This window comes from Eubalaena glacialis, chromosome 9 (genome assembly GCF_028564815.1).
Source record: "Eubalaena glacialis isolate mEubGla1 chromosome 9, mEubGla1.1.hap2.+ XY, whole genome shotgun sequence".
Taxonomy (NCBI): Eukaryota; Metazoa; Chordata; class Mammalia; order Artiodactyla; family Balaenidae; genus Eubalaena; species Eubalaena glacialis.
Window position 1 is genome coordinate 81,984,538 of NC_083724.1, and position 22,406 is coordinate 82,006,943.

At 42.3% G+C, this 22,406-nt stretch overlaps 1 protein-coding gene across 5 annotated transcripts in view; it reads left to right on the forward strand.

Annotated features, from left to right (window-relative positions):
- The first annotated feature begins 7,197 nt into the window (after nt 1-7,197).
- NFX1 (nuclear transcription factor, X-box binding 1) overlaps nt 7,198-22,406 on the forward strand; it is a 77,994-nt gene continuing 62,785 nt past the window's right edge. For 2 of the 5 annotated variants that reach the window (XR_009702091.1, XM_061200490.1), the window contains exons 1-2: nt 7,204-7,328; nt 10,893-11,891. Coding sequence is in view for 4 of the 5 variants with exons in the window: in XM_061200490.1 (XP_061056473.1) it covers nt 7,304-7,328; nt 10,893-11,891 (1,024 nt within the window). In the remaining variant the exon portion in view is untranslated. Of the gene's footprint in view, nt 7,329-10,892; nt 11,892-22,406 lie in introns of all 5 variants that reach the window. The other 3 variants (XM_061200492.1, XM_061200493.1, XM_061200491.1) reach the window with 3 other exon arrangements.

Sequence of the window (22,406 nt, forward strand, 5' to 3'; positions counted from 1 at the left end):
TCTTACCCTTCATACTTTCCTTGAGATAACTCACACCCATGATTTTAACTATTACCTATGAACTAATGCCTCAAAATAACTGTTACTAGCCCAGACCTCTTTCCTTATTCTTATTTTCAGTTCTAGGTATTCCAAATTAAACACCCCACCACTACCTAAAATCTAATATCCAAATTAAGCTCATTACCCTGAGCTTCACACTCAATCAACGTTCCTGCTTTATTTCTTATCTTGCCAGTGTTAAATCAGTGACCCATATATTGCCAGTTTTAGTGGGTGATATTTAGTGCTCCAGCTAGACCTCTTTAGTACATTGGATACCAGTGAACAATCATTCTACCAGTCTCTCTTCCCTTGGCTTTTGTGATGGTACTCTGTGGTTCTTCTATTCTTCTGACTATTCCCTCCAAGATTCCTTTCTGAAATTCTCGTCTCTCCAACCATATAATGTTGGTGTTCCTCAGGAGTCCAGCCTTTATCCACAGTACTTCTTTCTCTGCTCACTTATATTTAATAATCTCAGCTATTCTCATGGCTTTAACTGCTGACTTCTACGTCTATACTTGTATCCCTGGTCTTGCCCCTGAGTTTCAGAATCCTGTTTATATCCACTCGTTGCCTAAGAGTAACCTGGATGTTCCAGAAGCCCACAAACACTTCACATTCAAATGGCCAAGACAACCATTATCTTTCCCCCAGACCTAACCTCTTGTTTTCCCTGCCTCAGCTAATGGAACCATTATCCTCCATCATTCAAAACAGAAAGCTCTTGAGTTGTCCTTGATGCCTACATTTTGCTTCATCCTACACATTCAATTAATCATTAAACCCTGCTTTTAACCCCTATGTGTTTCTCAAATCCAGCCCCTCCTTTTCTCTTTTCAACTCTCTTTGGCTTGGACATCCCTCACATAGCCTTTGCGAATAAATGACCTGCTTTCCCTTCTTGCATCAAGTCCTGGTTCCCTGACACCTCCAGCAGGGCTTAAAAAGCTGCCTATTGGCCCCTGCCTCTCTGTAATGGTTTATTGCTTAGTCTTTTCAGAACAGCATTCTCTTTCATTTGGAGAACTGCCTCCCCAATTCCAAATGTGTGATTATTGGAAAAATACCAATTAGAGTAGCCCTACCTTTACTTTTCCACTATGGGAGTGGGCTTGTAACCAGGTTTGTGCCTATTGAAGTTCATCCCTCAAATTTTCTAAGGGGAAATGCTTTCCTTTATTTATTTATTTATTTATTTTACTCTTTATCAGTCTGAGAAGTTTGAGATATTGAGTCGAGAGAGCAGCCAAGAGGCAGAACGAAAGAATCCTCATGGCACTGAGCCCTGACTTCTGATCTTTGAGATTCTCAGAGTGCTCCAAGTCTCTGCAACTCCTCCTTTAGTTCTGTGAACTGAGAATTCTGCCAACAAACCCCCTTTTCTGCTTAAACTAGTTGGAATTGGGTTCCTGTCACTTGCTAGTAAGAGTCCTGTTCTAGTTCTCCTGCATCTGCCATACAGTCATGATTCCCTGCCTCTGCTCATACAGTTTCCCCTCCCTGGAGCTGTAACCGATCAATGCGCTCGTGTGCCCACGGCACAGAAAGCCAAACTGACAGTGGGTGTTTGCAGCAAAGTCAGGGTTTATTGCAGGGTGCCAAGCAAGGGAGTGAGAGACAAGTCTCAGATCCACTCCAGCTTGGTCTTTGAGTTAGGGGTTTTTTAAGGAGAAGAACAAAGAAGCTGGGGTTAATCATCATTTTGTGACATTTCTTAATCGTAGTTTTGGGAGTCAGGACGCCTATGGTTTACGAGTCTGGTCTGGTGGTCCGTGACCAGGGTTGGGTGGGTCTGTTAGCTCATTTTGCCCTGGAGGAACAACCTGAGTCCCTACCTTAATGATGTTACCGACAATAGCAATTTTAGTCATCTGACTCTGGTTGATTAGCGTTCAGTTAGCACAGGATTGAGGTCAGAGGGGACAAGAAAGGGAATAAAATTTTGCATAGAGAGGTAGGGGATAAACTCGGTAGGGGAACTTGGTTTTAGGGGTACTCGGTTTCAGAGCTTCCTTAACACCTTTGTCATTCTGCTAATTCTTGCTATACTGGGAAAAGACCAAAAGCCAGGACCTGGTCTTCGTCAATCCCAGCAAATTTAAGGAAAGTGGAGAGGATAAATCCTGTGGTAGGGGCCCTCTGGTGATCACTGCTATAGCTACCACCAGTTAGCATCACTGGTCAGTTAAGCATTAGAAGCAGAATTGAGTGCAGGCGGTCTCCTTAGGTTGTAATCTAGCAGCCCTGGGAGATTAACAAGGGTGGAGGAGACTGGAATGATCCAGTAGAGAGAAGTTTGGCACTTCTACATCTATTATCCATATCCCTTAGCTTTCCTTTTATACATTCTTATATCACATAGGGAGTTGGTTTGTTTTATTGCTGCCTGAGTCGTACCCCCATAGATTCTTATGTAGTATATCTAGAGACAGTGTGGGCACTTGGATTTTTTAAAAGCTCCCCAGGTAGTTCTTATGTGTAGCTAACGTTAAGAACCACTGCCCAAGGGTGCCTGATCAGGACAAACCTGTTTTCATGGACAAGCAGTCTGACTTGCCATAAATTCCTGCAATGAAGAGATAGGCAATGATTGCCCTAAGGCAGAGTTTTCATCCAGAGAATGAGTTGGGAAGTATTACTTTCTCCTCTGTTTTTTGGAAGAGTTTTCGAAGGATTGGTGCCAATTTTTTGAACGTTTGGTAGAATTCACCAGTGAAGCCATCTGGGCCTGGCTTTGTGGGAAGCTTTTTTTTTTTGGATTACTAATTCAATCTCTAGTTGTTATAGGTCTATTCAGATTTTCTATTTCTTCTTGAGTCCGTTTTATTTATTTATTTATTTATTTTGGCCACGCCACACAGCTTGTGGGATCTTAGTTCCCCAAACAGGGATCGAACCTGGGCCTCCTGCAGTGGAAGCACAGAGTCCTAACCACTGGACCGCCAGGGAATTCCGAGTCCGTTTTGATAGTCTGTGTATTTCTAGGAATTTTTCCATTTCATCTAGGTGATCTGATTTGCTAGCATACACTTGTTCATAGTATTACCTATGATCCTTTTTATTTTTATAAGGTTGGGAGTAATGTCCCCTCTTTCATTTCTAATTTTAGTGATTTGAATTTTTCTCTTTTTTTGTTTTTCTTGGTCAGTCTAGCTAAAAGCTGATCAATTTTGATGTATTTGGTGAATGGATCAACTTTGTTTTTGTTGATTTTTTTCTATTGTTTTTCTATTTTTTATTTCATTAATTCCTGCTCTGACTTTTATTATTTCTTTCCTTCTACTTGTTTTGGTTTAGTTTGCTCTTCTTTTTCTAGTTCCTTAAGGTAGAAGGTTAGGCTACTGATTTGAGATCTATCTTCTTTATTAATAAATCTTTTTAAGGGGACTTCCCTGGCGGTCCAGTGGTTAAGACTCCACGCTTCCACTGCAGGGGGTGTGGGTTCAATCCCTGGTCGGGGAACTAAGATCCCACAGGCTGAGCGGTGCAGCCGAAAAATTAAAAACAAAACAAATATTTTTAGAGCAGTTTAGGTTCACAACAGCATTGAGCAGGACGTACAGAGAGTTCCCATACACGCCCTGTCCCCACACATGTACAACCTCCCCCACTAGAGACGTCCTGCTCCAGAGTGGGACATTCGTTACCATTCATGAACCTGCATTGACTCGTCATCACCGAAGTCCATGGTTTACATTAGAGTTTACTTTTGGTGTTGTACATTCTATTGGTTTTGACAGTGAACCCACTATTATAGTATTGTATCATACAGAGTTGTTTCACTTCCCTAAACATCCTCTGTGCTCTGCCTGTTCATCCCTTCCTTCCCTCTAATCCCTGGAAACCACGATTTTTTTTTTTACTGTCTCCATAGTTTTGCCTTTTCCAGAATGTCATATACAGTAGTTGGAAACATACAGTATGTAGCTTTTTCACATTGGCTTCTTTCACTTAGTATTTGCATTTAAGTTTCCTCCATGTGTTTTTCATGGCTTGATAGCTCATTTCTATTTAGGTCTGAATAATATTCCATTGTTTGGATTTCTTTTTTAATGTAAGTATATATAGCTATAAATTCCCACCTGAGCACTGCTTTCGTTGCTTGTCATAACTTTTGGTATGTGGGGTGAAGCACTGTTTGTATAGGAAAGGCAGGATAAACGCTTGCTTACTTCCATTTATTGACAAGTTTTGGAAATAATGAGTGGGTTCCCTAGTATGCCAGTTATGAATTATTGACTTTCAGTTCCAAATTTATCCTTTTTGCCTGCTCTGTGAAATGGATTTGGGCCCTTTAAATACTTATCCTTTACCAGCTGGCAGGTATTAAAGTTTGTCAGTAGAGGGCAACAGACAAATACTGCAGAAGGAAAGGGTTTCCTTTCCTGTTTCTAGTGTTCGGGTTGGGCAGGCTTCTGTGCTGTAGGCAGCTTCTCCAGCGTCTGGTTCCTGTGCTTCAGCACCTGGTTTCTTCAGTGTATGATGGCCAGCAGCCAGAAATTTCTCCTGGCACCTTCCCCCCCAAAGTGGTTTGTAGTAGACGGCCTCTTGTGAGACACGTCCCCAAGAATGGCTTTCCCCAGCACCATATAAGGTAGATTTCTGGCAACTTCCACCAGTGCAGCACCACAGCAGCTTCCCTATCTAGTGAGCCATAGGCGCATCCCCTCTAACAAAGTCTGCACCTCAGCTCTGGGGTGATCTTCACTGGACACTTTATCTCAGCCCTAGAGGAAGTGGCTCTTCCTTACATTGCTAATCCTGTATTCTTTTAGAGTTCTCTTTCACTTCTTTACTAGTCAGTCCCTTATTACTCTAATCCCTTGTTGTAGTTAATAAGTCTTTAAATAAATAAAACCTTCCCTGTTTAAATTACTATGTGGTTCCTCTCTTCTGACTGGACTCAGACTGATACAACTGGTAATTTCTAAAGGGGACGATAAGGTTTTTTGTTTGATGAACTTATCTGTCAAAATTAAGGATTTCTGTTTAATCCTTTTATCAATGAAGGATAAAGCTAATGGACATAATAGAAGACAGCTGAAATGTCTAAAACTGACAAGATATACAAGTCTTGTATATCTACAATATACAAGAAACCATCAGCAAGAAAAACTGAGCAACCCCAACAGAAAAATGGGCAAAGGATGTGAATAAGCAATCTAAAAAGAGAAACTCAAAAGGTCACTAAGAAATGTTCAGACTCAGTAATCAGAGAAACTCAAATTAACAGAACAATGAGATTATCGCATCACACCTTTTGGTTTAAAAAACATTTGGGAGCTGGATAATGGTTATATGTCAAATATACCTTAGATCTGCCCTCTCCTCTCCATCACATTTGCTGTCACTCTAGTCCAAGGCCACCATCTTCTGTATTAACATAATACAAAAATGCAACTTTTCTGCCCACTTATATTCTTGCTCCCCCACAACTCACTCTTCGCCTGGGAGCATGAGAAATCTTTAAGGGTAATTCAAATACTGAAACTGAGTGCCCCTAAAACCAAGTTCCCTTACTGAGTTTATGATTAATCTCTCTATCCAAGACTTTATTCCCTTTCTTGTGTTCCCTCTGACCTCCATCCTGTGCTAACTGAACATTAATCAACTAGAATCAGATGAGGAAAATTGCTGTTGTCAGTAACATTGTTAATGTACTAAAATCGCTATTATAGAGATCATTAACGTACAAACTCAGGACAAGATGAGCTCCCAAGCCATGGACCACCAGCCCAGAGACTTGTAAACCAGAGACATCCTGACTCCCGAAACTATGATTAAGAAATGTCACCAGATGATGATCAATCCCAGCCTCTTTTATCTTCCCCTTTAAAAAACAAAACAAAACGAAAAAAACCCTAACTCAAAAACCAAGTTGGAGTGGATCTGAGGCTTGTCTCTCACTCTTTTGCTTGGCGCCCTGCAATAAGCACTGTACTTTTCTTCACCAAAACCTGGTGTCAGTAGATTGGCTTTGCTTCGCATGGAGTGAGCAGACCCGTGTTCAGTTAGGTAACAATACCACTTCTTTGCTTAGAACCTTTTAACTTCCTGTTGCTCTTCGAATAAAATCCATTATCATGGCCTGCAGGTGATCCACGTGATCTCCTTACCTACGTCTCCAGTTTCATACTGTGCCACTCTCCTTGCTTACTGCTCTCCAGCAAATATTTCAATAACCTGAACACTTCAAGCGCTTCCCTTCCTCCATAGCTTTTGCACATGCTATTCCCTCTGAATCTTCACATAGCTTACCCTTCTCATCTGTCCTTCTACTCAAAGAAAGCTGGCCACCTTTTCTGGAGCAGATCCTAGTAAGTCTCTATCACTGCTACCCTACTTATTTCTTTCATAACGCAAATTATTAGTTTGTAAATATAAATTACTTAGTTTTAACCTCCCCTACTAGACAATGCACTTCATTGAGGGCAGAGACCATGTTTGTCTTTTTCACCATTAACCTCCAGCACTTAGAGCAATGCGTAAGACAAAAATAGGCATTAGAATGTATGTGAATGAATGACTATTTTGTGTTCTTGGGGAAGCCTGGACCGGTGAATTACTTTACAAATGCAGATGCTTCACACTTAAACGTTGTGTTCTAGTGAGTAATGCAACAACAAAACACACAAACAATAGAACGCCACACATTCACTCAAAACATTTTGCACTTTAAAAATTATCAGTGCCTCCAAACTTTTCCCCCCTCACGTTGTGTCCATCTGCCCGTTCAAGTCCTTTATCATTTCTAATAAATGGTTTTTCGTTTTCTAAACTGATTTATAAGAGCTATTTGTATGTTAGCCTTTGATCGTTTGTTTTGCAGGTATTTTTTCCCAGACCGCCTTTTGACTACTTAGTTTTTGTTTTCATCCTAAGCCTAAACTACTCTAGTAAGGAGGTGCTGTCTGAGGTGACTCCAGAAAACCAGGTGAAGCTGGTTGGGTGGGGCACGGTAGCAGGAGAGCACAGGGACTCTCAAAAGGAAAACTATTGATTACGCAAGTCCGGGCCCGCCTACCCTCCTGGGATCCTAGCCACCTACAGCCACTAGCAACCTCCTTCAGCCCGGAGCCTGGCGCGCCTGTCTGACGTCACGGACGCACCGCACAGTTGACTCAGGCCGCGCAAACTCCGTGGCCGTCTACCGGGCGCGCAGAAGCGAATATTCTCGCGGCGCCGGAAGTCCAAGGCACGTGACCGGGTGACAGCGCTCGCTGGGCTGCAGGGCTCGCTTTAGGTGTTGCGGCACGGGATGGCGGAGGCGCCTCCTGTCTCAGGTACTGTCCTGGCCCGCGCGGGACTGGGCCCCTCTCGAGGAGCGGAAATTGAGTCAGTGACGAGTCCTAGGGCACCGGCCATTCGTATCGCGAGAGTGGCGCGTACTAGGGTTGGAGATAGTGGCTCGGAAGGGCCAAGCCACGCGCGTCGTGCGAACCGAGATCTTAACCATCCTTGACTGCGTGGTGAAGCCCGGCACCTGGTTTCTAAGGAAAATGGGTTTGTCCCGCTGAGTCGATGTAGGTGTCCCGCTCTCTCCAGGGCTCATTCCGGCCTTCCTAGGGCAGTGATATCCGACAGGCGGGCGTTGGCCGGGTCACCGCCCGTGACGGTGTCGGGCTCTCGACGCGCGGCGGGTTTGGTCGCTGCGCTTAAGATGTATTCGTGCGTCCTGGGACAGCGGCGCGTGCGCGAGCCGAGCACCCGTGGTTTCCAGTGTCAGCCTGCCACGAACTCGTAGTGTGAAGTCTCGTTTTCCTCATCTGTGAATTGGGGAGTAAATAAGTCAATTACTGTGAAGGTTCCCGCCGCTGCTGTACCTGTTACACAATTGTTAGCTTACTTCCTCTCCCGGAGTTGCCTTTGTGTGCAGAGACAGCCTCATTTGGCTGTTAATAAAACATCCATTAACACTTCCTTCAGGGTACCTTAGATCTTTGTTTTCCCAACTCTTTGGACAGTGACCGAAAAGGAATATTTTACATGGTGACCTCAGTGCACACAGACATAAATGTAAAAGCGAACCAAAAATTTCAGGAAGCAGTGGTTTTCCTTACTATATGCAATACACTCTACTACATATTTCGTTTGAAGAAATACTTGTCCCAACCCACTGCATGATTTGATTTCATGACCCACTCTTTCTGAAAAACAGGGCAGCAGTTTGCAGCATGAGGTTTGTGAACAGTCATGAATTTGAGTCTTCGTTCTGCTACCTACCAGCTGTTGGGGCACCGAGAAGAGTATATGTGTATTTGTGTACTTGGTGGCAGGTAAAATGTATTTACTACTGTGGGTCTTGGTCAAAAAAGTTGGATAACACACTGCATTGGTGTACCCTAGTCCTGATTTAGGTATTAATTCATCTTGGAGTGTAGGGACCTTGTTAGGCTGGTGTTTTGTTCTTCTCCCACCCATTTTTTCCCCAGATCCTCTAAATTGGATCCGTTGGTCTTCCTATCGTTAGGCTCACTTCTGGCCCATTTCTACACCGTTCAATGTTTGAAGCAGAGTTGAGTGGGGCTAGCTGTGAGTCATAGTTTGGGGCTATGGTGTTGTGCCCCCGGTTACAACCTCTGCCCCACCTACTGAGGCAAAGTCTCCTAGTCCAAAGACCTCCCCAGTCTGTCTCCTGTGCCTTAGTTTGTTTTTGCCTTAGTTCCTATTCCATGTTCTTATTTCAGCATCATCTCTAACCCACACCTCCATCCCCACTCAAGGTTTAATTCTCTTACCTGCTATTGTCCTGGAACACCAGCCCAGTCCAAGGGGTATCTTTCTGCCCATGGGCAGACTCTCCAGTGCCAACTTTGTCTCTGGACTCTATAATCTACAGTTGGATTTTCCCTTAGTCTGCTCCACCCACCTGTTGGTCACCTACCATGGTATTATCTTGGATCTTACCTTATCTTATCTTGATCTTATCTTATCTTGGGCACCACTTGCACTATAGCCAAGCCTTGGGGATGAGACAGCCTATTTATTAACTTCCAGCTGCTCAAAATAGTGAAAAAATAAAGGTGTCTCAGATCTTTGTGTTCAGTTTCCTGTGCCCTATTCCCCTTCCTCATGTCTCTTAAGGATCTTTTGGAGGGCTTTGCCCACTGCCTCATGTCTGGTGGAACACATACTTTATATGAATAGGTGCTGCCCTGTCTAGATTCTCAAGTTGCATCAACTCTTTGCAGCTTAACATGAAAACACCCTCTTCCCATCCTTTACCAGGCTATTCTGGACAACTTTACTGACGTTTTTCTGCCCCTCTTACAGCCTTGCTTCTTCAAGCAGAAGAAAACTACACAATACCCACTTGGTCTAATCTACCCATTCCTCCCTTTAAGTTATCTCTCATATTTCTGGAACACCTTCTCTGCCACCTTCTGAATTTGTCTAATCCTCTTGCCGTTTTGTAAAGCCCTCCACCCCACCCCCAGAATTCTGCCCATTGAAAGCTTTAAGGACAAATCCTGGATTGAGAGAGAGGTTACCCTGTGACCTTTATGATCTCGCTCAGTTCTTAAGTATATGTTTCTGTGATATGGGCCGCCCAACCTCTCACATTGGAGCATAGTATTAGAGTGTGATCTCTAGGGTCATGTAGCCTGGGGTGGAATCCTGAATCTGCTTTGGAATACCCCTGTGGCCTTGGGCAAGTTACTTACTCTCTACAGTGTCTCAATTTTCTCATCAGGAATGTAAGGATTAAATGAGTTAACATATGCAAAGTGCTTAGAATAGTGCCTGACACATGTTAAGTACCTAATAAATGTTAGGGCTTATTATTAAACCTGAAACCCGCAGACTGTGCACTGCACCCATCTGTGGTCAAGTCTGTGTTTCAGATCGTTTGTAGTCCTAACGGCAATAATAAAGCACTATTTTAACCACTTTATGCATGTTACTAACCTTGCTTTAATCTTCATAGCAACTCTCTGAAGTAGGGATTCTTACTATTCCATTATTGAGATTAAGTAACTTGCATAGAGACACAAGTGATGGGCAGGGATTTAAACGCAAATTCCAGGCCCTGTTGATTCATAGAATATTCTGTGCTACACATAGTTCTGACTTTGCTACTAACTGGTTTTGTATCCTTAGGCAAATCATTTCATCTTTGGACTTCAGGGACTGAGTTGACTATAAAGAAGCATGTTAGGGAGAAAAAATGAGTAGGTTGAAGGGACATATGCTTAATTTTTGAGACTCTGGAATTCTGGACCATATTACAGAGATTGTATATGGAAAACCTAAAATATATTCCTGGGGGGAAGAGATGAGATGTACTCATCCTGCTAAGTACTGTCTGTGTGAAGTCTTACTTAAATTCCACAATGACCCTTTGGAATTGTATTATCAACTTTTGTCATGTATGAGGAAACTAAGGCTAAAAGCAATCAGGTGGTATCCCTAAGCTCATACTATAAGTTGGAGGGCCAGACTTTAAACTGATTTTGGCTGACTCCAAAGCCTGTTTACTTAATGCTACCTTAGAGTTTTGAAAGACCACATTGAACCTGCTGATTGATGTCTCACCCCTGAACTGTTTGCTGACCTTACATTTGTCGCCAAAGATAAACGCGTTTATAAATAATACCCGATAGCCCAGGTGAGCAGTTTTACTTAGCAATTCAGCAGTATCTGTTGGTGAGGCTGCTGGATATGAGATGATCAGTCTTCCACAAGCACCTTGAACCTACCACCTTCACAGGAAACATAGACCTTGTATAGAGACTGTTTTATACAAAGTCCCTAGGAAAGTAACTTTTAGATATGGCTTACAGTCTTCGGGCTTCATGAGTGACCAATTAATTTCTTTACTTGCATGTCTGTTTCTTATGTCCTAGGTACTTTTAAATTCAATACGGACGCTGCTGAGTTCATTCCTCAGGAGAGAAAAAATGCTGGTCTAAACTGTGGGAGTCAAAGGAGACTAGATTCTAATAAAATTGGTAGAAGAAATTATAGTTCACCACCTCCCTGTCACCTTTCCAGGCAAGTCCCTTATGATGACATCTCTGCTGTTCATCACAGTTATCCTTCAGGAAGCAAGCCTAAGAGTCAACAGACTTCTTTCCAATCCTATGCTACTAATAAATCACTCAAGAGCCATGGCCTTCCAAATCAACCTTGGCAGAAATTGAGGAGTGAAAAGCAGCATATCAGAGTCAAGAGAGCACAGGGTCTCACTGACCAGACCTCAGATGCAGCTGGCTTAGAAAGTGTGACCAAGTCAGAGAGTGGGACAGACCTCAGAGAGCACAGCCCTTCTGAGAGTGAGAAGGAAATTGTCGGTGCAGATCCCAGGGGAGCAAAACCCAAAAAGGCAACCCAATTTGTATACAACTATGGTAGAGGACCAAAAGTCAAGGGGAAACTCAAAAGTGAGTGGGGTCACAGAATGACTCCCAAACCTGAGGAGGCGGGACCTGAAAACACCAAACCTGTGGGGGTTATCCACCCTGATTCTTCAGATGCATCCTCTAGAAAAGGAGTAGCGGATGGGTATGGGGCCAGGCGCAGCGAGCAGAGAAGATACCCACAGAAGAGGCCTCCCTGGGAAGTGGAGGGGGCCAGGCCACGACCAGGCAGGAATCTACTGAAACAGGAGGGCCAACGGCAAACAAACGCAGGATCCAGAAGCAACATGGCCTCCGTTCCAAAAGAAAATCTCAATGAAAGACCAGCAAAATCTGCCTGTGACAATGGGAACTTGGCAGTTGCCAGCAAGTCTTCGAGAAGGGTTGACCCAGAGAAATGTGCTGTAAGGAGGCAGGATCCTCAGGTAGCATCTTTCCCCCGAGGCAAACAGAACCACATGCTAAAGAATGTGGAAACACATACAGGTAAACCTACCTGAATGGGTGGAAATGTTTTCTCTCTCTCTTTTTTTTTAAAAAAATTTCTGAATAGGTAATATATTCATACAATTTAGAAACCAGAAAATATAAAAAGGTACATAGTAAAAGTCTCTTTCTATCCTTGTTCATCATCTCCTTCGGTCCTGCCACCACCTGCTCCCCTCCCCAATAGGTAACCACTTACTTAGTTTTTATATATCATAAGCAAAAACAGGTAAGGAACGTTTTTCTTAACAAATAAGGAATTTAAAAATTGCAAGTATGGGTGGTATAGATGTTTGGTTACAAGATTTGTTTTGAATTCTGAAAGCACAAGTAGGGGGTGGTAACATCTCCACTGCCTCTCCTGGTTCCAGCCTGCATCATCTCTTGTCTGCTTATCTGCAACAGTTCCTAACTAATCTTGCCATCTCCAGTTTTTCTCTTTGAGTTCACCTCTTACGTCAGCCTCAGAAAGTGATCTTTCTAAAACACGTATTGAAGCACGTATCCCCTGCTTAATTCTGTTCACTTTTTCTCGTCACCTACAGATTCTGCCTTCTGCCTAACCCAACAGCCTCATCTTCTGCTGCCTCAGTCTCCACCACATTTTACTCCCTGGACTCTATACTGTCATCTTTCCATGCTGTTGCATATGTGGCTCCTTCTGTCTACACTGTCTACTACTCAGCTCACTGGTGAATTCTTACTCATTCTTCAAAAGCTATAGTTTAGTCACATGTCCAGAAAACCTTTTGTCACCTCCACAGATGGCATTAATCTTTTCCAGCTCTGTGATATGTCCTTCCCTTACGTACACATGCTTCTTTATAGCACTTACCACTGGAAACCATCATTTGTTTATGTGTCAGTGCCCTCCACTAGTTTATATGCTCCTTGAAAGCAGAGACCATATTTTTCCTTTCAGTTTTGTATCTCTATTGTCTAACACAACTCTTAGAACACAGTAGGTACTCAGCTCTGACTGTTGGAAAGTTCTTTTTTACATTAAACTGAAAACTTCTTTCCTGTAAATATTTCCTATCTCCTAGTTCAAATTCTGTCCTCTGGAACTACACAGCAACTAGTCTCTCTCCTCACAGCTTCCTTCCCACTCATTGCACATCAGCTCTTTGCAGTATTTGAAGACACTTCTCATTTTACCCTGAGTATATATTTTATCCAGGCTAAATAGCTTCATTCCGCCAGCTTTTTGTCATGGACCTTCACCATTCTGGTCTCCCTCCAGTTTAATGTGACATACAGCCTAACACAGGGAGCCACCACCTGCCCAGGCCTGTTTTTACACAGGCCTATAGTTCTAGTTCTCATTTGCTTCACCAGGCAGTCCTTCTTGGGATCTCGACTTGTGTGTGAACAAAGGCAATGTTATACCAGAGTTGTTCTTGAATTCTCAAGGCTGGTTAATAGTTTCCTATTGATTCATAACAAATTACCACAAATGTAGTGGCTTAAGATAACACAGCTTTACTGTGTCATGGTTTCTGTGGGTCAGGAGTCTGGGTACGGGTTAGCTGAGCTTTCTACTCAGGGTCTCACAGGACTGAAATTTGGCCAGGGATGCAGTCTCATCTGATGTGTGGGGTCCTTCTTGATGCTCACTGGTTGTTCAGAGGATTTAGTTCCTAATGGGTGTAGGATTGAGGTCCCCATTTTCTTGCTGGCTGGGGATCACTCTCAGCTCTGAGGGGCCACCCGCAATTCCTTACCACATGGCCCTCTTCACAGCATGGTAGTTTGCTTCTTCAGAGCCTACAGGAAAGAATCTGCTACAGATTCTTTACATCTCTCTGACTTCTGTCTCTGATCACTAGACTCTTTTAAAAGGGCTCACTTGATTAGATCAAGTCCACCCATACTTGAGGGGGGATTATCCAGGGCATGCGCACACAGAGCTGGGAATCTTGGAGGCCATCTTAGAGTTCTGCCTAACAAATCTCTCTGGCTTCACATCCCAGCATTTTCTTGAGACCTCTTTATTCATATTTATTGAGCAGGTGCCGTGTGCCAAGCACTGTTCTAGGTACTGGGAATACAGCACTAATGAGATTTACATTCTGGTAGGGAAGACAGGTAGAAAGCACTTAAATATTTAATATGTCACGTGATGATAAGAGCTAAAATATAAAGCAGGGTTTTTTAAAAATTTATTTTTGGCTGCATTGGGTCTTCATTGCCGCGTGTGGACTTTCTCTAGTTGTGGCGAGCGGGGGCTACTCTTTGTTGCAGTGTGCAGGCTTCTCATTGCGGTGGCTTCTCTTGTGGAGAGCGGGCTCTAGGCGCGTGGGCTTCAGTAGCTGTGGCACACGGGCTCAGTAGTTGTGGCTCGTGAGTTCTAGAGCGCAGGCTCAGTAGTTGTGGCGCACAGGGGCTTAGTTGCTCCACGGCATGTGGGATCTTCCTGGACCAGGGCTCGAATCCGTATCCCTTGCATTGGCAGGTGGATTCTTAACCACTGCGCCACCAGGGAGGTCCCATAAAGCAGTTTAAGAGGACAGGGTAACAGGGGCGCCAGTTTACATAGGTTGGTCTCTTTGATAAGGAGACATTTGAACATAGACCAGAAGGAAGTGCAGAAGTGCACCACGTGGCTCTCTGGGGAAGGGCATTTCAGGCAGAGAGAGAAGCAAGTGTAGATTGGGGTGGGAGGGGGGCGTTGTGAGCAATGAAGAGGTGGGCACTAGGGGAGGTCAGAGAAATCACAGGGGCTGGGTCACGTGAGGCTCTTAGATTTGGTTCCGAGTAGGAAGATGAGAAGCAGCTGGGAGGTTTTTGGAGACGGCATGGGATGATCTTACAAGCATTCTAAAATGATCACTCAGTCAGCTGTGTGAGGAATGGGCCCTAAGGAAGCAAGGGATGAGTTAGGAGGCTGTTGTGGTAATTCAGGTACTTGATGGAGACTTGGATGAAGGTATCAGTGGTGGAAGAGGTAAGAATTGGTTAGACTCTGGGTGTATTTGGGAGGTAAAGCTGACAGAATTTACAGATAGACTGGATGTTGGATGCGGGAGCATGAGAGGAGTCCAGGATGCAGCCAGGGTGTTGTCCCTGAGCAATGCGGAAGGCGAGAATTGCCGCACAGTGCAGTGGTAGCGCATGGGAGGGGAAAACAGTGTTCGTTTTTTAAACTTTTCACTTTGGAATAATTTTAGATTTATAGAAAGTTTGCAAAGATAGAACAGAGAATTCCCATACACCCTTCACCCAGCTCCCTGTGATGTTAACATCTTTGTCAAAACTAAGAAATTAACACTGGTACCATGGTATTGACTAAACTTCAGACTTTTTTTTTTTTTTTTGGCCACGCCGCGAGGCTTCCAGCGAGGCTTGTGGGATCTTAGTTTTTTATTTTTTTTATTTTTTTTTTATTTATGGCTGTGTTGGGTCTTCGTTTCTGTGCGAGGGCTTTCTCCAGTTGTGGCAAGCGGGGGCCACTCTTCATCGCGGTGCGCGGGCCTCTCACTATCGCAGCCTCTCTTGTCGCGGAGCACAGGCTCCAGACGCGCAGGCTCAGTAATTGTGGCTCACGGGCCCAGTTGCTCCGTGGCATGTGGGATCTTCCCAGACCAGGGTTCGAACCCGTGTCCCCTGCATTGGCAGGCAGATTCTCAACCACTGTGCCACCAGGGAAGCACGGGATCTTAGTTTTTTGACCAGGGATTGAACTCGTGCCCTTGGCAGTGAAAGCACAGAGTCCTAACCACTGGACCGCAAGGGAATTCCCCCGGACTTTAGTTGGATTTCACCAGTTTTCTCACTAATACCCTTTTTCTGCTCCAGGGTCCAATCCAGGATACCACATTGCATTTAATCAGCATGTGTCCTTATTCTCCTCCAATCTGTGACAATTTCTTAGCCTTTCCTTGTTGGAAAACGTGTTTTTGCGTATGTTTTGCTTTGTCTCCTCCTTCTTCAGGAAAGATAAAGAATTTGGTTAAATTTATTAGATTTGAGTTGTCTACTAGACTACCATATGGATATGTTAAGTAGAGAGTTGGATATAAAATTCACGGAAGAGATCTGGACTAGAGGTTTAAATTGGGGCATTGTCAGTGTAGAGATGGTGTTTAGTGGACTAGAGGAGGTCACCTAAGGTGTGAGTGTAGTTAGACAAAATAAGAGTGAGGATGGAGCCTACCTAGGCTTGGCTGGAAAATGAGCATCCAATAAAGGAAACGGAGAAAGAGTAAACAACTAGGATGTGAAATGTTCTAAACACCAAGTAAAGAAATTCAAGGAGGAGGGACTGATAATTGTGCTAAATGCTGTTGATCAGTACAGAAGGATAACTGCACATTGACTGTTGGATTTGGCAATGTGAAGGTTACTGGTCTTTTTTTTTTTTTTTTGAATTTTATTTATTTTTTATACAGCAGGTTCTTATTAGTTATCGATTTTATACATATTAGTGTATATATGTCAATCCCAATCTCCCAATTCATTGCACCACCACCACACCCCCACCCCGCCGCTTTCCCCACTTGGTGTCCATACGTTTGTTCCCTACATCTGTGTCTCAATTTCTGCCCTGCAAACCGGTTCATCTGTACCATTTTTCTAGGTTCCACACATATGCGTTAATATACGATATTTGTTTTTCTCTTTCTGACTTACTTCACTCTGTATGACAGTCTCTAGATTCATCCACGTCTCTACAAATGACACAATTTCGTTCCTTTTTATGGCTGAGTAATATTCCATTGTATATATGTACCACATCTTCTTCATCCATTCGTTTGTCGATGGGCATTTAGGTTGCTTCCATGACCTGGCTATTGTAAATAGTGCTGCAATGAACATTGGGGTGCATGTGTCTTTTTGAATTACGGTTTTCTCTGGGTATATGCCCAGTAGTGGGATTGCTGGGTCATATGGTAATTCTATTTTTGGTTTTTTAAGGAACCTCCATACTGTTCTCCATGGTGGCTGTATCAATTTACATTCCCAACAACAGTGCGAGAGGGTCCTCTTTTCTCCACACCCTCTCCAGCATTTGTTGTTTGCAGTTTTTCTGATGATGCCCATTCTAACTGGTGTGAGGTGATACCTCATTGTAGTTTTGACTTACGTTTCTCTAATATAGAGATGTTGAGCAGCTTTTCATGTGCCTCTTGGCCATCTGTATGTCTTCTTTGGAGAAATGTCTGTTTAGGTCTTCTGCCCAATCTTGGATTGGGTTGTTTGTTTTTTTAATATTGAGCTGCATGAGCTGTTTATATATTTTGGAGATTAATCCTTTGTCTGTTGATTCGTTTGCAAGTATTTTCTCCCATTCTGAGAGTTGTCTGTATGTCCTGTTTGTAGTTTCCTTTGCTTTGCAAAAGCTTTTAAGTTTCATTAGGTCCCGTTTGTTTATTTTTGTTTTTATTTCCATTACTCTAGGAGGTGGATCAAAAAAGATCTTGCTGTGATTTATGTCAAAGAGTGTTCTTCCTATGTTTTCCTCTAAGAGTTTTATAGTATCTGGTCTTACATTTAAGTTTCTAATCCATTTTGAGTTTATTTTTGTGTATGGTGATAGGGATTGTTCTAATTTCATTCTTTTACATGTAGCTGTCCAGTTTTCCCAGCACCACTTATTGAAGAGACTCTCTTTTCTCCATTGTATATCCTTGTCTCCTTTGTCATAGATTAGTTGACCATAGGTGCATGGGTTTATCTCTGGGCTTTCTATCCTGTTCCATTGATCTATATTTCTGTTTTTGTGCCAGTACCATATTGTCTTGATTACTGTAGCTTTGCAGTATAGTCTGAAGTCAGGGAGTCTGATTCCTCCAGCTCCGTTTTTTTCCCTCAAGACTGCTTTGGCTATTCAGGGTCTTTTGTGTCTCCATACAAATTTTAAGATTTTTTTGTTCTAGTTCTGTAAAAAATGCCATTGGTAATTTGATAGGGATTGCACTGAATCTGTAGATTGCTTTGGGTAGTATAGTCATTTTCACAATATTGATTCTTCCAATTCAAGAACATGGTATCTCTCTCCATCTGTTTGTATCATCTTTAATTTCTTTCATTAATGTCTTATAGTTTTCTGCATACAGGTCTTTTGTCTCCCTAGGTAAGTTTATTCCGAAGTATTTTATTCTTTTTGTTACAATGGTAAATGGGAGTGTTGCTTTAATTTCTCTTTCAGATTCTTCATCATTAGTGTATAGGAATGCAAGAGATTTCTGTGCATTAATTTTGTATCCTGCTACTTTACCAAATTCATTGATTAGCTCTAGTAGTTTTCTGGTGGCATCTTTAGGATTCTCTATGTATAGTATCATGTCATCTGCAAACAGTGACAGTTTTACTTCTTCTTTTCCAGCTTGTATTCCTTTTATTTCTTTTTCTTCTCTGATTGCCATGGCTAGGACTTCCAAAACTATGTTGAATAATAGTGGTGAGAGTGGACATCCTTGTCTTGTTCCTGATCTTAGAGGAAATGCTTTCAGTTTTTCACCATTGAGAATGATGTTTGCTTTGGGTTTGTCATATATGGCCTTTATTATGTTGAGGTAGGTTCCCTCTATGCCCACTTTCTGGAGAGTTTTTATCATAAATGCGTGTTGAATTTTGTCAGAAGCTTTTTCTGCATCTATTGAGATGATCATATGGTTTTTATTCTTCAGTTTGTTAATATGGTGTATCACACTGATTGACTGATTGATTGATTTGCGTATATTGAAGAATCCATGCATCCCTGGGATAAATCCCACTTGATCATGGTGTATGATCCTTTTAATGTGTTGTTGGATTCTGTTTGCTAGTATTTTGTTGAGGATTTTTGCATGTATATTCATCAGTGATATTGGTCTGTAATTTTCTTTTTTTGTAGTATCTTTGTCTGGTTTTGGTATCAGGGTGATGGACACCTCGTAGAATGAGTTTGGGAGTGTTCCTTCCTCTGCAATTTTTTGGAAGACTTTGAGAAGGATGGGTGTTAGCTCTTCTCTAAATGTTTGATAGAATTCACCTATGAAGCCATCTGGTCCTGGACTTTTGTTTGTTGGAAGATTTTTTATCACAGTTTCAATTTCAGTACTTGTGATTGGTCTGTTCCTATTTTCTATTTCTTCCTGGTTCAGTTTTGGAAGGTTATACCTTTCTAAGAATTTGTCCGTTTCTTCCAGGTTGTCCAGTTTATTGGCATATAGTTGCTTGTAGTAGTCTCTTATGATGCTTTGTATTTCTGCGGTGTCTCTTTTAACTTCTCCTTTTTCATTTCTAATTTTGATTTGAGTCCTCTCCCTCTTTTTCTTGATGAGTCTGGCTAATGGTTTATCAATTTTGTTTATCTTCTCAAAGAACCAGCTTTTAGTTTTATTGATCTTTACTATTGTTTTCTTTGTTTCTCTTTCATTTATTTCTGCTCTGATCTTTATGATTTCTTTCCTTCTGCTAACTTTGGGTTTTGTTTGTTCTTCTTTCTCTAGTTCCTTTAGGTGTAAGGTTAGATTGTTTATTTGAGATTTTTCTTGTTTCTTTAGGTAGGCTTGTATAGCTATAAACTTCCCTCTTAGAACTGCTTTTGCTGCATCCCATAGGTTTTGGATCGTCATGTTTTCATTGTCATTTGTCTCTAGGTACTTTTTGATTTCCTCTGATTTCTTCAGTGATCTCTTGGTTATTTAGTAGTGTATTGTTTAGCCTCCATGTGTTTGTGTTTTTTATGGTTTTTTCCCTGTAATTCATTTCTAATCTCATAGCATTGTGGTCAGAAAAGATGCTTGATGTGATTTCAATTTTCTTAAAATTACTGAGGCTTGATTTGTGACCCAAGATGTGATCTATCTTGGAGAATGTGCCGTGGTCACTTGAGAAGAAAGTGTAATCTGCTGTTTTCAGACGGAATGTCCTATAAATATCAATTAAATCTATCTGGTCTATTGTGTCATTTAAAGCTTGTGTTTCCTTATTTGTTTTCTGTTTGGATGATCTGTCCATTGGTGTAAGTGAGGTGTTAAAGTTCCCCACTATTATTGTGTTACTGCCGCTTCCTCTTTTATAGCTGTTTGCAGTTGCCTTATGTATTGAGGTGCTCCTGTGTTGGCTGCATATATATTTATAATTGTTATACCTTCTTCTTGGATTGATTCCTTGATCATTATGTAGTGTCCTTCCTTGTCTCTTGTAACATTCTTTATTTTAAAGTCTACTTTATCTGATATGAGTATTGCTACTCCAGCTTTCTTTTGATTTCCATTTGCATGGAATATCTTTTTCCATCCCCTCACTTTCAGTCTGTATGTGTCCCTAGCTCTGAAGTGGGTCTCTTGTGGACAGCATATATATGGGTCTTGTTTTTGTATCCATTCAGCGAGCCTGTGTCTTTTGGTTGGATCATTTAATCCATTCACGTTTAAGGTAATTATAGATATGTATGTTCCTATGACCATTTTCTTAATTGTTTGGGGTTTGCTTTTGTAGGTGCTTTTCTTCTCTTGTATTTCCTACTTACAGAAGTTCCTTTAGCATTTGTTGTAGAGCTGGTTTGGTGGTGCTGAATTCTCTTAGCTTTTGCTTGTCTGTAAAGCTTTTGATTTCTCCATCGAATCTGAATGAGATCCTTGCTGGGTAGAGTAATGTTGGTTGTAGTTTCTTCCCTTTCATCACTTTAAATATGTCCTGCCACTCCCTTCTGGCTTGTAGAGTTTCTGCTGAGAAATCAGCTGTTAACCTTATGGGAGTTCCCTTGTATGTTATTTGTCGTTTTTCCCTTGCTGCTTTCAATAATTTTTCTTTGTCTTTAATTTTTGCCAATTTGATTACTACGCGTCTCAGCGTGTTTCTCCTTGGGTTTATCCTTTATGGGGCTCTCTGCGCTTCCTGGACTTGGGTGGCTCTTTCCTTTCCCATGTTAGGGAAGTTTTCGACTGTTATCTCTTCAAATATTTTCTCGGGTCCTTTCTGTCTCTCTTCTCCTGGGACCCCTATAATGTGAATGTTGTTGCATTTATGTTGTCCCTGAGGTCTCTTACGCTGTCTTCGTTTCTTTTCATTCTTTTTTCTTTATTCTGTTCAGCAGCAGTGAATTCCACCATTCTAACTTCCAGGGCACTTATCCATTTTCTGCCTCAGTTATTCCGCTGTTGATTCCTTCTAGTGTATTTTTCATTTCAGTTATTGTATTGTTCATCTGTTTGTTTGTTCTTTAATTCTTCTAGGTCTTTGTTAAACATTCTTGCATCTTCTTGATCTTTGCCTCCATTCTTTTTCCAAGGTCCTGGATCATCTTCACTATCATTATTCTGAATTCTTTTTCTGGAAGGTTGCCTATCTCCACTTCATTTAGTTGTTTTTCTGGGGTTTTATCTTGTTCCTTCATCTGGTACATAGCCCTCTGCCTTTTCATCTTGTCTGTCTTTCTGTGAATGTGGTTTTTGTTCCACAGGCTGCAGGATTGTAGTTCTTCCAGTTTCTGCTTTCTGTCCTCTGGTGGATGAGGCTATCTAAGAAGCTTGAGCAAGTTTCCTCAAGGTTACTGGTCTTGCTAAGAGCAGTTTTAGTGGAGTAGTGGAGATGAAAGCTTGATTGGAATAGAAAGAGAGGCTTACCCCAAATATAAGTGTCCGTGGCTGTTTGAGAGTGGGCTTTGCTTACTCTCACTCTGTACTGAGAGAACCTAGCACTGCCCAGTCCTCCCAGACTGCCTGGATCCCTCATTCTGCAGTAACAAAACCCCCTATATCCTTAATTTGTTTTGGCTCTGCTCCTGCTCTTAATTGACCTATGGCCTTCTCTCGGGTCACCACTTCCTTTACAGCCTCTCAGAGCCTGCTGTTTTCCCTTATCCCACTTACCTTAGTTTCTGGAACATGGGAAGAGCACACTCCTTTCCCGGTGTCATTTCTAAACTATTATTCTTCTACCTTTGTATCAGAATCCCTGCTCCTTTGAAGCTAATGCTGCATGACCTCTTCTCTCCATCCCCTTCCATGTCTCCTTACCTATGTCATCTATTAGCCTCCAAATCTCCCAGCCCCAGCCTCATTTATTAATGCATCTAGCCTTTTTTCTGCCCCAGTGATTCTCAAGGTATAGTCCCAGATCAGCAGCTGTCGGCAACACCTGGGAACTTGTTAGAAATGCACATTCTTGGGCCTCACCTCAGAGTTAGTCAACAGAAATTCTGGGTGTGGGGCCCAGCAGTCTCTTCTTTTAACAAGCCTCCAGGTGATTCTCATGCACATTCAAGTTTGAGAACTACTGATTTACCATAAATCCTGCTGTTGTTCTGGGTGACTTCAGTGATCATGTGGGTTATATCATCCTCAGGTTCTTTGATCTTGTCACCTGCAGTGACCTTCATATCCATTCCACCTCCACACCCACTACCAAGGAGATGACCCTGGGGATGCCCCGTCTCTGAAATCCTAAAGTCCTGTGTTCTGCTTTCTGACCATAACCTCCTGTCCTTTTGGCTCTCCCAGTCTCTTCCACCCACTATCAGTTCAGTCTCCATCCTTCTTCATCCCCTCTTCAGGCTAGGCCTTATTGAAGGTCATTTGAAGT